Here is a 13,560-nt window from a genome sequence, read left to right as displayed (position 1 = left end):
GGGTGGGAGCTGATGAAACGTTAGGTGTGGCCAGCGGGATCGATCGCCCGCTCGCCCACCAGCCCAAAGGAGGGTAATGTGGGCAGGCCGCTGTGGGAGGGCGGGGGGCTCAGCTCCCAGCGGAGAAGCCCCCGAAGACCCTTGGGGGGAAGGTCGGAGGGGGAGAGGCCTCTCTCTGGCCTGGAACGCCCTGCCTCCTCACCTCCGCCAAACTCACTCTCTTCCCCTCTTCCAAGCCCTACTGAGAGCTCGCCTCCTCCGGGAGGCCTTCCCACACTGAGCTTCCCCTTTGCCCTCTGCTCCCTCTGCTGCCTCTCTGCCCCCCCCCTTCACCTCCCCTCAGCTAAGCCCCTTTCCCCCCCCTTTCCCTCTGCTCCTCTCCCTCTCTCTCCCCCTTCCCTCAGCACCGTGCTCATTTGTATATATTTTTATTACCCCGTTTATTTTGTTAATGAGATGTATATCACCTCGATTCTATTTTTTACTATAGTTTTTGTCTGTCTCCCCCGATTAGACTGTAAGCCCGTCAATGGGCAGGGATAGTCTCCATCTGTTGCCCGATTGTCCATTCCAAGCGCTTAGTACGGTGCTCTGCACATAGTAAGCGCTCAATAGATACTATTGAATGAATGAATGATTGAATGAACGAATAAATGACCCCAGCCCTAGGGAAAGGGGCAGGATCCGGGACTGCTGCCCAGGAGAGGACCCTGCAAGCAGACCCAGACTGCCCAGAAGCAGCGTGGCCTAGGGGAAAGATCAGGGGACTGGGAGGCAGAGGAGCTGGGTTCTAATCCGGCCTCTGCCCCCTGCTCGGGGTGATGATTCATTCATTCCATCGTACTTAATGATAATAATAATAACGTTGGTATTTGTTAAGCGCTTACTGTGTGCCGAGCGCTCTTCTAAGCACTGGGGGAGAGACGGGGTAATCGGGCTGTTCCGTGTGAGGCTCGCAGTCTTCGTCCCCATTTTACAGATGGGGTGACTGAGGCACCGAGAAGGGAAGTGACTTGCCCAAAGTCACGCGGATGACAGGTGGCGGAGCTGGGATTAGAACCCATGACCTCTGACTCTTAAGCCCGTGCTCTTTCCACTGAGCCACGCGTACTTATTGAGCACTTACTATGTGCAGAGCACTGTACCAAGCGCTTGGAATGGACAATCCGGCAACAGATAGAGATACAGATAGATACGGAATTATCAGATCAGATCAATCCCCGTTCCGGATGGGGCTCACATCTAAACATCTGAACGGGGGAGACAGACAGCAAAGTAAAATAGAACAGCGATGGTGATGGTATTTGTTAAGCGCTGACTATGTACCGAGCACTCTTCTAAGCACTGGGGTAGATATAAGGTAATCCAGGTTGTCCCACGTGGGGCTCACAGTCTTATTCCCCATTTTACACATGAAAGAACTGAGGCACAGAGAAGTGATTTGCCCAAAGTCCCACAGCTGATAAGTGGCGGAACGGGGATTAGAACCCATGACCTCTGACTCCCAAGCCCGTGCTCTTTCCGCTAAACCACACTGCTTCTCTGCTGGTCAAGTCTTTGTGTCTCAATTTCTTCATCTATGAAAATGGAGATTCAATACGTGCTCTCCCTCCCCCTTAGACTGTGAGCCCCGTCTGGGCCCGGGATTGATCTGCTCTGATAATTCTGTATCTACCCCTGCCTCTGCCACTTGTCTGCCGTGTGACCTTGTGCAAGTCACTTGACTTCTCTGTGCCTCGGTTACCTCATACGTTAAATGGGAATTAAGACTGTGAGCCCCATGTGGGACTGGGACTGTGTCCGACCTGGTTACCTTGTATCTACCCTTCCCCCGCCCGGCGCTTAGAACAGTCCTTGCTGTTCAGTCCTTAAGTTAACAGTCCTTAAGTGCTTCATCTGTAAGCACTTAAATACTATAATTATTCATTATTATTATCACCCTCTGCTTAGCATGATGCTTTGCACATTATTAACACACAATTACAATTGTAAGTATTAAATGGGATACCTACCCCTGCCTGGCTACCCTCAACCTCCCGGTGGGGGCTGGGAGGGGGTCAGAGAGGGGCCAAGATGTGGGCTAATGGGTGGATGGGATCAGGACCCCCACTGGCCTAGGAAGCTATTCAGTTCTGCTAGGCAAATGGATATGATGAAGGGGAATATCAGACTCTTGAAATCAATCAATAGTAATTTATCAAGCACCTCCTCCAGCATTTAGAGCATAATACTAAGTACTAGGGAGAGGCTGGTAGAAGTAATTGCCCTCTGGGAGATCTCTTTTTTTTAATGGTATTTGTTAAGCATTTACTGTGTGCCAGGCACTGTTCTAAGCGCTGCACCAAGATAATCAGGTTGGACATAGTCCCTGTCCCACATGGGGCTCAGAGTCAATCCTTATTTTACAGATAATAATAATAATAATAATAATGTTGGTATTTGTTAAGCGCTTACTATGTGCGGAGCACTGTTCTAAGCGCTGGGGTAGATACAGGGTCATCAGGTCGTCCCACGTGAGGCTCACAGTTAATCCCCATTTTAATAATAATAATAATAATAATAATGTTGGTATTTGTCAAGCGCTTACTATGTGCAGAGCACTGTTCTAAGCGCTGGGGTAGACACAGGGGAATCAGGTCGTCCCACATGGGGCTCACAGTCTTAATCCCCATTTTACAGATGAGGTAACTGCGGCACGAGAAGTGAAGTGACTCGCCCACAGTCACCCAGCTGCCAAGTGGCAGATCTGGGATTCGAACCCATTACCTCTGACTCCCAAGCCCGGGCTCTTTCCAACGAGCCACGCTGCTTCGGTAACTGAGTCACAGACGACTTGCCTGAGGTCACGGAGCAGACAAGTAGCAGATGTGGGATTAGAACCCGAGTCTTCTGCCTCCCAGGCCCATGCTCTTTCCATTAGGCCACTCTGCTTCTCGTGGCCTAATGGATGGAGTCGGATGGAGTTTTTATCTAACAGGGAAGCGAGCAGGCACAAAATTATTTACAATTAGTACAACTGGCTAGAACAAGAGAAGGAAGACGGATACATAAAATAATAGAGTGTGTCGATCGATGTGCGCACGAGTGCTGAGGAAGACTGTGTTCCCACCGGACTGCTCTACACTATTCCTCCAAATCCCGCCTCAGCACCTGAGACGGTCATAAAAGTCCCTCCTGCGGGCTAGCCCGGGAGAGGGGAAAAGTATATCAAGGATCCACCTCCTCCCCGTCCAAATAATAATAATAATGTTGGTATTTGTTAAGCGCTTACTCTGTGCAGAGCACTGTTCTAAGCGCTGGGGTAGACACAGGGGAATCATGGCTACTCTCTTTGGTCCAAGCCCTTGTCTTCTGTCTGGCTTGACTCCTGCATCAGCTTCCTCACTGGTCTCCCTGCCTTCAGTCTCTCGCCTCTCCAGAACACGCTTCAGTCTGCTGACTAGATCGTTTTTCGAAAATGTCATTCTGCACTCATCTCTCCGATCCTCAGGAATCTCCAATGGTTGTCCGTTCTTTCCTCGCCGGTCAGAAACTCCAGACCCTCAGCATTAAGGCGTTCAAGTCAGCTCTGCCCTTCCTATACCCCAGCTCGCACTCTGTTCTTCTCAAACTAAAATCTGAAACTCCTCCTCATCTCTCCCACTGTCAACCCTTGCCTTCGCCCTTCGAATCCTACAGACCAGAGGTTTCCCTACCTTCAAATTCCTTCTGCAATTACCTCTTCTCAATTTGGCAATCCCCAGTGAATTTATAATCTCTCTCCCTGCCTCCAACTCCCACTTCATAACTTCTGGGCTACCTATGCACTTTGTGGATTCACAGTCCCTCATAGCACTCCATTCATTCATTCAATAGCATTTATTGAGCGCTTACTATGTGCAGAGCACTGTACTAACCGCTTGGAATGTACAATTCGGCAACAGATAGAAACAATCCCTGCATAATGATGGGATTTCAGTCTGATCGGGGTAGACCAATGGACAAAAACAAGACAACATAATCACGATAAATAGAATCAAGGGGATGTACGCCCCATTAACAGAATAAACAGGGGAATAAAAATATATACAAACGAGCACAGTGCTGAGGGGAGGGGAAGGGAGTGGGGGAGGAGCAGAGGGAAAGGGGGCTTAGCTGAGGCTCACGCTCATATACACCTGATATATGTGTATATATTTTATATACCTTATTACTTAAGCACTAACTCTTATATAGATCCACTTCTCTTTCTTGTCTGTAAATTATTTTAGTGTTTGTCTCTGGGACTCTTTTTGTTCTCTTCCCAGTTACTTAATTCAGTGCTCTCCACACGGTAAGTACCCTTGATAAGTAGCACTGTTGGATTGATGGAAAAGCCCCACCTGAGTCCCGAATGAAGTCAGGCAATCAAGTGAATGTGCAGAAATCGGGATAGTGGGATGGGTTCAGAGGCAAGACTAACAGCACCCAGTTTCCACCATCGTCAGCGCCATTTCTACAGATGCAAAAACCCTGATCCCCCGTGCGCATGGTAGGATCCCCATAAACATTAAGTTGGAGCCAAATGTTAGGCTTTCTCTGTGGATTCGGACACATTTCTCTTCAAAAAACGGACTTTCCCTTTGCAGACAGAGCCACTGTAAGCAGAAATTAAATAAGCGGTCAGTCCTCTTGTGTATTTCTCTTTATCCTCGGCACTTAGGTATGTATATGTATTCAGCTGTACATTCAATTATTCATTCTGCTGTTTCATCTTGAGATATTCATTCGACTTGCAATCTGCTACTTGTTCTTTCTACTGCTCCAGTGATTTATAAATAATTCCGCTGGTCTCCCCTATTAGATTCCTTCTACCTTGTGGGCAGGGAGTAATACCTTCTTTTTCTACTGTAATAATAATAATAATGTTGGCATTTGTTAAGCGCTTACTATGTGCCAAGCACTGTTGTAAGCGCTGGGGGTGATACAAGGTGATCAGGTTGTCCCACATGGGGCTCACAGTCTTCATCCCCATTTTGCAAATGAGGGAACTGAGGCCCAGAGAAGTGGAGTGACTTGCCCAAAGTCACACAGCTGACAAGCGGCAGAGCTGGGATTTGAACCCATGACCTCTGACTCCCAAGCCCAGGCTCTTTCCACTGAGCCACGCTGCTTCTCAGCTTTTAGTATATAGTGCATTTCTACTCAAAATATTATTAAATAACGATTTTTGGAGTTGATGTAAAATGGAGACATCCATGTTTCTTTAAATAACCGCAAGAGGATGTTATTTTGGAAGAACCTAAGATTTGAATCTAAAATACATTGGATTTTCTTTTGGGAGTGATATTCTTGACATATTGACCGCTTACCCTCATCTCCCACCCCTTCCAGAGTCCAGGAGCCTCGTTTCCTCTTGTTGTGGATCTTCAGAAGGGCAACTGAGGCAGTGTCAAACATATCCCTCCCTCAAGGGAGCTGACTGATGAAGCGAGAGTCACCATGGAGAAGAAGGTCTCAGCCTCCAGTCGAAAGGAGAACAGGGCCCCTGGCCCACGAGCTCCACGGAGATCAGGTCGGAAACCCTTCTCAGCCAATCAGTGGTATTTATTGAGTGCTTAGTATGTGCAGAGCACTGTATTAAGCACCCAGGAGGATACAATGCAACCGAATTCGCAGAAACAATCCCTGCCCATAATGAGCATCTCCCGCTGGGTTGGCAAGCACCTCCAGGATGCCAGAGGCAATGTGGTCGGGCTTGCAGGGGAGGGACGGCTAGTCCACTCTCCCTACTGGCCCTCCCCTCCTTCATCTGCCATCTCCTGGTGGCAGCTAATTAACTGTGGGTCAGAGTCCCCTTCCGGAAGCCATCTGCAGTAGCGGGACAAGGCAGCAGCACTAATCACCGGTGCTAAGCCTCTTAGGGTCTCAGCTGGGCCCGCTTGCTGCTGGGATTTGAGGCGGGTGGAGGCGGACAAAGCTGCCAGGCAGCGGGGAGTTCAGACGCTCCCACACAAAGGGACGTTTGATCTTGCCACCGGTCCTGCCGGAAGGAGCAGCATGTCCTGCGTTGGCCATCGGAGTGAGTAACCCGGGGCTGGAGGGGGTCGCTCAGGCTTGGCGGGATCTGGGCTCCCGGGGCTCCTGAAGGAGCCAGAGGGCCAGGGTGGAGGTGATTTGGGGCCTCCGGCTGGGAACAGTTGGGGAAAGATCCTTTGAACTCCTGTAATGGAGGGACTGGGGGGCCCTGACCGCTGGGCCTGTCTGAGGTGGGAGGGGAGACACCCCGACAGAGAGAGGGGGGAAGTCTGGTCTCTTTGGACAGTTCCAACTCATCTCATGAAGAAGCTGACCGGCCATTGGATTTCCCTCTAATGTGCCCGGTTAACTGCGCCTCAGCGTCCGTCCAGGGTTGACCCTGCTGGCTGCTGGATGACATCACCCAGACCGAAGAGGGTGATTGCAACCTCAGCCAGTGGCCTGGAGGGAATTCACTGGGTGGGGATACTGGTGAGAGGTATGTTTGTGGGAAGATGGTCTTAGAGGGAGATCTGTTCTATGACAGGAGAAAAAAATCTACTTTCCCTCCATTGGTAAATGCCTCCTGTTAACCTACCTCTGTGGGCAAGGCAGAATTGGAGTCTGGATCGCCCAGGGGGAGTGGAAATGGAATAGTTGGGCTCCTCCGGGCCCGGAAAATGCGCCGTCAGCTCATCCTTCTGCAGGGGGTCACGGGAGCTGGGGAGGCAGCGTGGCCTGGTGGAAGGAGTCCGGGACCAGGAGTCAAGAGGCCCGGGTACTGGGCCCAGTTCTACCACTGGCCTGATATGTGACTTTGAACAAGTCACTTATCCAGTCCTCCCCCGACCTGAATTTACAGAGTGGAGGCTCCTCTGAGGACAGGGCCTGTGTCTAATTCCCACTTGTACACTCTTCCCAGCACTTAGTCGGTGCATTGCACACAGCAAGTGCTTAATAAATACTATTACTAGTACTCCACTTGGACAGTCCAAATGGAGAATTTGGACCTCAGTGTAAAGTTGTTTTGCCCATAATTTCCAAGCTGGGCTGTCTACATGAAGCCTCTCCGCCAGATAGCTTCTCGGTCATCCACTTCTCCTGGGTTTCAGAGACCCAACCAGAGTAAAGGATTATTCTGAGTGCCTCTGAGCAGGGGGCCGGACGACGGTGGTGAAGGAGATGCTGGAAAGAGTGGGTGCTAAATTAATTAAAACCGAACCCCCTGCCCCTAAGAAATATGTTGGTGAGGAGCAGGGAGGTGGTAACAGCCTGTCTTGAAGCCTGAGGCGGGGATGGTGAATGACTGTGCTGTCAGTTTCCCGATAAAGTCTGCTCCGAGGTCTTTGATCAGATTAGTAGAGGGAGTCAGCAGGATCTTGTAGCCTGCCTGCAGGGAAGAACTGGGTTTAGTCCCAGCCTGGTTGTGTGCTTCCACTTCTTTTCTCCTGTCTCTCTCGCCCCCTCCCCACCCTCCCTCCTGTGATCTTCAGGGTGAGAATAAAAGAAAATCAAAACCTGCAGCATCTGGAGTCAAACAGCTGGGGTGGGCTGCCCTGGTGGATTGCCCTGTCAATACCTGTGGGGGCCTGGAAATCATTTTCTTCAGTTTTAGAGCATCATCTAGCTGCCTTTTTATGGATCTGGGAGCACAGAGGAGGTTTAGTGTCTCTGATCTCTGCAGAGTTCTCCAGACAAAGGGCTAGTCTCCCCTGTCTCTCCCTCCTCATCCTTGTTTCCCCATTTAGCTCAGTCACTGTGCCAGTCCTCCCACGGGGCAGAAGGGGAGATTTCCCTCTCAGGTTGGGGTGAGAGTCAAATAGGAGGGTGGGGGATAACTCACTGAGTCTCTGAGGCCTCCCCCTTCCAACCACCCAACAGCTGGGGAAGGGGCATCAGGACGACCTGCCAATGGGTTTACTCAAATGGGGTTGGACACGAAGGCAGAAACGGAGGACCCGGGGAGATTTTCATTTTATGCCCTTGGCTGTCAGGGAAAAAAAAAAACTTCATCAAAGTTTTTAAGATCACAGAGGCCAGCAATTCTGGAATTGACCACCACCGGTCTCTGGCAAAAGTGCCTCAAATCTGTATCCTGTTTTTTTCTTCTAAGAGCGCAGAGCACTTTAGCATTTGTTCTCTCAATTGCCTTCTCAACATTCCCAAAAACCTGGGGAGGGTGAGAACTGCTATCTCCTGTTTACAGAGTGAGAAACATAGGCCCAGAGAGGCAAAGTGACCTGCCATAACCTTGCAGCTAAGCAATATCTGGACTAGTAAAGAAGTTTTGATTTCTTCCACACTCGGGTGAACTCAGGGGAAAAGCCTGTTAGAACAAAGACATCCTGCTAACTGTCCTGAGAAGCTGAAATCAGTCCTATCAGAGCTGAAGAGGGCAGCTATGAATGTTTGTTTTCTTCAGCCGCAATCTTTTTCTGTTCTTTTTAAACAGAAAGGAGAGTTCAGAAGAATGTGGGTGTCAGTCTGTACGTGGGAGACAGAGGTGATGCTATGATGCCCCCGTGCTGGGCAGATAGGGCAGCTGGGCAGGCGGTGGAGCAAAGCGGGGTTCAAGCTGGAGGTTTGCTCATCCCCTGCGGCAAAGTCTTCTGGAAGAGCGACCCCAGCCCGATCCAGACCAACCTACTGGGTTCATGCCAGCCTTTGAAGGAGGCCCCTAGCCAGCGGCCCAACTCCTGTTTCCAACAGCAAAGTAACCTTCAGCCCTGCCCCTGGAGACCTCGCAGGGCACCCAACTTGCTTGGGAAACCCCAAGAGAAGATCCTGTGGCAGAGAAACCAGAGCCTCCAGCTGGAGGAGCAGCCTAAGAAAATCCTAACGTGGAAGCCCGAAGAGGGGCCAGGGCCCCAATGCCCGGGGGGCAGACACCATGTTCTAGGCAGGTCCAACCCACCCAGAGGGCAGCCATTTCAGAGCCACCGGACAGCACCTCCTACTTCTGACCGGAGCACCTCCCTGGTGGGTCTTGATAGGGTCCCATTATTTCCCTCCCAGTGCCATTGTTCTTCAGGCAGCGGGAGCAGGGACTCTAGCCACCACCTTAGAGGGCCCTTCTCTTTGGAAGTTTTGGGTCCCTCTTGCAAGCCTCCCGACCCTTCTGCCGGCTCTCAGGCCCCGCAGGCTCCCTTCCAGGCAACCCACACTTCTGCCCTCCTGCCCTCCTGCATGCAGAGATTCAGGCAGGAAGTGGCTCTGATTGAAATGGTTGGCTCTCAGGGCGACAGTGAGGTCCTCCTGGAAGGGGCTGCCCCAGACGATTGTCTCCCGGGGATGCCGAGGGGAAGGGGACTGCCGATGGTGGGACAGAACCACATCAGAGACATCCCTTGGAAAGTGGACTCAGCTATGGCCACAGGCCAGGGGCTGGAGACCAGGGACCTGGGTGCCGCTGAATCCTCCGACTCCCCCACTAGGGACGAGCGTGTCACGCAGTGTGTACGCAGAGCTGGAACCGGAAGACACAGCCTCTCTGAGGGAAGCTGGACCGATCCCTTCTCCACCGTCAGTGCTAGCTCCTTCACCGACCGTGAAACGAAAGAGCACCCCTCGAAAGCTTCTCTGTTCCTCGGGACCAAGAGGATACGGCGGCAGTCCAAGAAGGGAGAGGCCCAAACCGGGCTCCCGTTTGGACCGTTTCCCCCTCTCATGCCCACTGGGGAAGACTGCCCCCCTGACCCCTGTGCAGATGGAGCGCAAGCGTCTTGGGAGATGTGGCCAAGGGGAGGTCTGCGTCCTCTCGGTTTCTCTGGCAGAGGTGCTGTCCTACAAGTGGACGCCGTTTCGGCTCAGCAGTTCAGTCTAGGTGAAAGTGGCATCTCTCAAGGCGGCAAGGGCGGTGGAGCTCCAGCGAGGAGAGGAGAGGCCAGCCATGCCGCTGCCGGGCAGAAGGACCCAGAGAGCAGGGATCCCAATCCTGGGCTCTGCACCTGTGGGGAAGAGGGCAGAGAGGACCGGAGAGACTGCGATTCAGACTCCGTGAACCTCCACGAATTGCACCTTGCTGGGGCTCAGGGAGTTGCAGCCTTTTGCTTTGGGATCCCCTGGGGACGGGACGGAGCCAGATTGGAGCCGGACCCAGCTGAGAAGAACCCAGCTGAGGAGACCCTTTTGACGACGCAGAGCCAGGAGGATCGATATCTGGTCCAGGAAGATGGGGACCGGCTGCAGGATGCACTACAGGGGGAGGTGAGAGGGAGGTTCTGGGCAGGAGGAGGGACGCCAGGTGATGACTATCATGGTATTTGTTAAGTGCTTATTATGTGCCAAGCAGTGTTCTAAGCGCTGGGGTAGATACAAGGTAATCAGCTTGTCCCCCATGGGGCTCACAATCTTAATCCCCATTTTACAGATGAGGTAACTGAGGCACAGAGAAGTGAAGTGACTTGACCAAAGTCACACAGCGGATAAGTGGCGGAACTGGATCAGAACCTATGACTCCTAAGTGCTTCTGCACATACCCGTGCTGTCTGTGGGACAGGCTGGGGCGTAGGGGTGGGGATAGGTATAGGGGCCCAGCTTGCACCCCCACTTCCTTTCTTTGTGTCCTGGGTTCCATTTCTGTTCTGGGTGCTGATTCTGTCCCCCTCCTGGAGATTTACTCTGTCCTCTTCACTTCCTAGATTTCTGCTGAGGGTGCTGTATCTCTGAAGAACAGGCTGACAAGGTGAGGGGCAAGGTCTTTATGGGGGAGAAGGGGAGGTGATAACTTGCCTCTGGCTTCACCCCGGTAGGGGAGACTACCCTTTGAGCACCAAGCTTTTGGCTCCATTCTTAGGCACCGGCACCCTCTGGGCAGAGAGTCGCCGGCTCGCTGGCCTGTGGCCAATACCGCTCCGGTTGCCTAGTCAAGCACACCGACGTCACTCGTGCGCTCCCTGGTTTGGAGGCAGCGCCCAGAACTCAGGCAAGAACACTGATCATTTACTTGAACCCCGATCATCTCACCGGCCCTCCGAAGGGGGTTCTGCACAGCAGCGCGGCTCAGTGGAAAGAGCACGGGCTTTGGAGTCAGAGGTCATGAGTTCGAATCCCGGCTCTGCCACTTGTCAGTTGTGTGACTGTGGGCGAGTCACTTAACTTCTCTGGGCCTCAGTGACCTCATCTGCAAAATGGGGATTAAGACGGTGAGTCCCACGTGGAACAACCTGAATCCCCTGGGTCTAACCCAGCGCTTAGAGCAGTGCTCTGCACATAGTAAGCGCTTAACAAATATTTCCTGCAGAAACGCTCTGGGCATGTCACTCCCCTTCTTAAACAACTCCAGTGGTTGCCTGTCGACCTCCGCACAAAACAGAAACTCCTCACTCTAGGCTTCGAGGCTGTCCATCCCCTTGCCCCTTCCTACCTCTCCTCCCTTCTCTCTTTCCACCGCCCACCCCGCACGCTCCGCTCCTCCGTCGCCCACCTCCTCACCGGCCCCCGTTCTCACCCATCCCGCCCTCGTCGACCCCCGGGCCGCGTCCTCCCGCGGTCCCGGAACGCCCTCCCTCCTCACCTCCGCCAAACTGATTCTCTTCCCCTCTTCGAAACCCTACTTAAAGCTCACCTCCTCCGAGAGGCCTTCCCAGACTGAGCTCCCCTTTTCCCTCTGCTCCCTCTACCCTCCCCTTCACCTCTCCGCAGCTAAACCCTCTTCTCCCCCCCCTCCCTCTTCTCCTCCCCCTCTCCCGTCCCATCCCCTCAGCGCCGTACTCGTCCGCTCAACTGTATATATCTTCATCACCCTATTTGTTTTGTTAATGAGATGTACATCACCCTGATTCTCTTTATTTGCTATTGCTTTAATGAGATGCTCTTCCCCTCGATTCTATTTATCGCCACTGTTCTCGTCTGCCCGTCTCCCCCGATTAGACCGTGAGCCCGTCAAAGGGCAGGGACCGTCTCTATCTGTTACCGATTTGTCCGTTCCAAGCGCTTAGTACAGTGCTCTGCACATAGTAAGCGCTCAATAAATACTATTGAATGAATGAATGAACTTCCCCGGGAGGTGTTGGCTGCTATTCCCGGATGCCCTGCTGAGCTGAGCTCCTGGTTCTCTTGCAGGGATCAAGCCAGGAGCCGACTCTCCCAGAGCTTTGGGGCCTGGCGATGCCTCGTGCTGGGGAAGAGGGTGGCGGCCCAGCATCTGTACAGGCAGCAGCTGCTGCGAAAGGGGATCAGGGCCCTGTGGTGGGCAGTGCAGCTGAGGGACATGCAGCTGGACAGCGCACGGAGGACACACTCACGAGGCGTCCTGATCAGGAGCTTCCGCAAGGTCAGCAGAAGCAGTCGGGTGGAGAGCTGGACGGTGCTCGGAGGACACACTCACAAGGTGTCCTGTTCGGGAGCTTCCGCGAGGCAAGCCGGGGCGGTCGGGTGGAGTGGGGGAGGCCCCACGGCCCTGGGATACGGAGGGGATGGAGGAGGCCGGCTCTGGGGAGGACGCAGGCCGGGAGAGAGAGGTCGAGATGGAATCCTCCAGCGAGAAATGTGTTTTCGACCTGTTCCTCTAGAGCACCACGGTGCTCAGCAGCCTTGGAAAAGTGCTCTCCCCCTCAAGGTTAAAGTGAGGCCAGAAGTCTGAGCACTGGGACGGAAGGTGGGACAAACAGAAAATGTCAGGAAAAACTCACCCCAAAAACATTGCAACCGGTTTAAAAGGAGCTGAAAATGATGCACAGCTTTATGCAGCGAGATCAATTTAAACAATCGTGTAAGGTAAAGAAAGGAGTGTTCAAAAACATAAAGACTACTTTATACTTTTCCAAAGTTCTTTAACATCGGTCTTATCCCACTTTATCCTCACATCTTTAAGGAAGGGGGAGGCAGGTATAATTATCCTCATGTGCAGATGAAGAAACAGAGCTCCAGAGAGGGTAAGAGACTGGTCCCAGGTCACACAGTAGATTTATGACGGGGTCAGAGCCAGGACTAAAACCACCATTTTTCTGAGTCCTTGCATTAAATTCTCCTCTCCCACTGGCTCATTCATCATCTGTTGCTTCTCTCCACCCCATCAGAGTATAAATTTCTCGTGTGCAGGGAATATGTCTTAGGCATCTAATATTTGTTGCCCAGTACTTTGTACTGTGAGTGCTTCCTAAATACTATTGCTGCTTCTACTGTGGACTGGGCAAAGGTGGAAAATATCTGCCCTACATGATGTCTAGGGAATCTGAATCTGGAGTGACCGTAGCTCCAGATCTCTGGCTCCTATGCTGTCTTTCCAGGGGTCTCACTGGGCGGACCGGGGCCAGGGGCTGCAGTAACGTCTCACCCTTTCTCTCCTGGTGCGGTGGAAAGAGACTTCAGTAAAGCAGGAGAGGAAGCAGCTGGTTCTGGCCAAGCCATCGCCTCCTCCTGCGGATTCCCTGACCGCCGAGGGAGGAGGGAGGAGAGGCCCGCACGGGAAGGTAGCCAGGGCCACGAGCCGGGCTAGTCGGTGAGCTGGGGCTCCACCTCGGCTTCCCCACATTTCCCGTTGACCTGCGGGAGTCCCCCTCCTCAGTCGTTGCACTTGCAACGGAGTTGGGCGGAGGAGTGGTCATGGTTTGGGGAAGAGGGGAGCTGTTTTTCTCATCACGA

The 13,560-nt window shown here is 52.6% G+C and overlaps 1 protein-coding gene across 3 annotated transcripts; it reads left to right on the top strand.

Moving 5' to 3' along the window:
• Positions 1–5,162: 5,162 nt before the first annotated feature.
• LOC114812041 lies at positions 5,163–12,718 on the top strand. 3 transcript variants are annotated; one of them, XM_039912071.1, is made up of 5 exons: positions 5,163–5,533; positions 8,429–10,182; positions 10,617–10,660; positions 12,040–12,250; positions 12,489–12,718. In XM_039912071.1, the coding sequence occupies exons 1-5, from the start codon at positions 5,461–5,463 to the stop codon at positions 12,543–12,545; spliced, it is 2,139 nt and encodes a 712-aa protein (XP_039768005.1). In that variant the 5' UTR covers positions 5,163–5,460; the 3' UTR covers positions 12,546–12,718. The 3 variants fall into 3 exon arrangements, with proteins under 3 accessions (XP_039768005.1, XP_028920509.1, XP_028920511.1); XM_029064676.2 differs by having other exon boundaries at positions 12,040–12,718; XM_029064678.2 differs by lacking the exons at positions 12,040–12,250; positions 12,489–12,718 and adding an exon at positions 10,772–10,890.
• Positions 12,719–13,560: the final 842 nt, after the last annotated feature.

Source organism: Ornithorhynchus anatinus, chromosome 5, assembly GCF_004115215.2.
Source record: "Ornithorhynchus anatinus isolate Pmale09 chromosome 5, mOrnAna1.pri.v4, whole genome shotgun sequence".
NCBI lineage: Eukaryota > Metazoa > Chordata > Mammalia > Monotremata > Ornithorhynchidae > Ornithorhynchus > Ornithorhynchus anatinus.
The sequence above is the reverse complement of the archived record's forward strand: the minus strand, read 5'-3'. Positions and strand labels throughout refer to the sequence as shown.

Excerpts from the sequence above, each read along its gene's own strand:
- LOC114812041 (XM_029064676.2), top strand. The coding sequence starts at position 5,461 with ATGGAGAAGAAGGTCTCAGCCTCCAGTCGAAAGGAGAACAGGGCCCCT. Across the intron at positions 5,534-8,428 it reads ACGAGCTCCACGGAGATCAG|AAAGGAGAGTTCAGAAGAAT; the intron begins GTCGGAAACCCT and ends CTTTTTAAACAG. Across the intron at positions 10,183-10,616 it reads AGGATGCACTACAGGGGGAG|ATTTCTGCTGAGGGTGCTGT; the intron begins GTGAGAGGGAGG and ends TTCACTTCCTAG.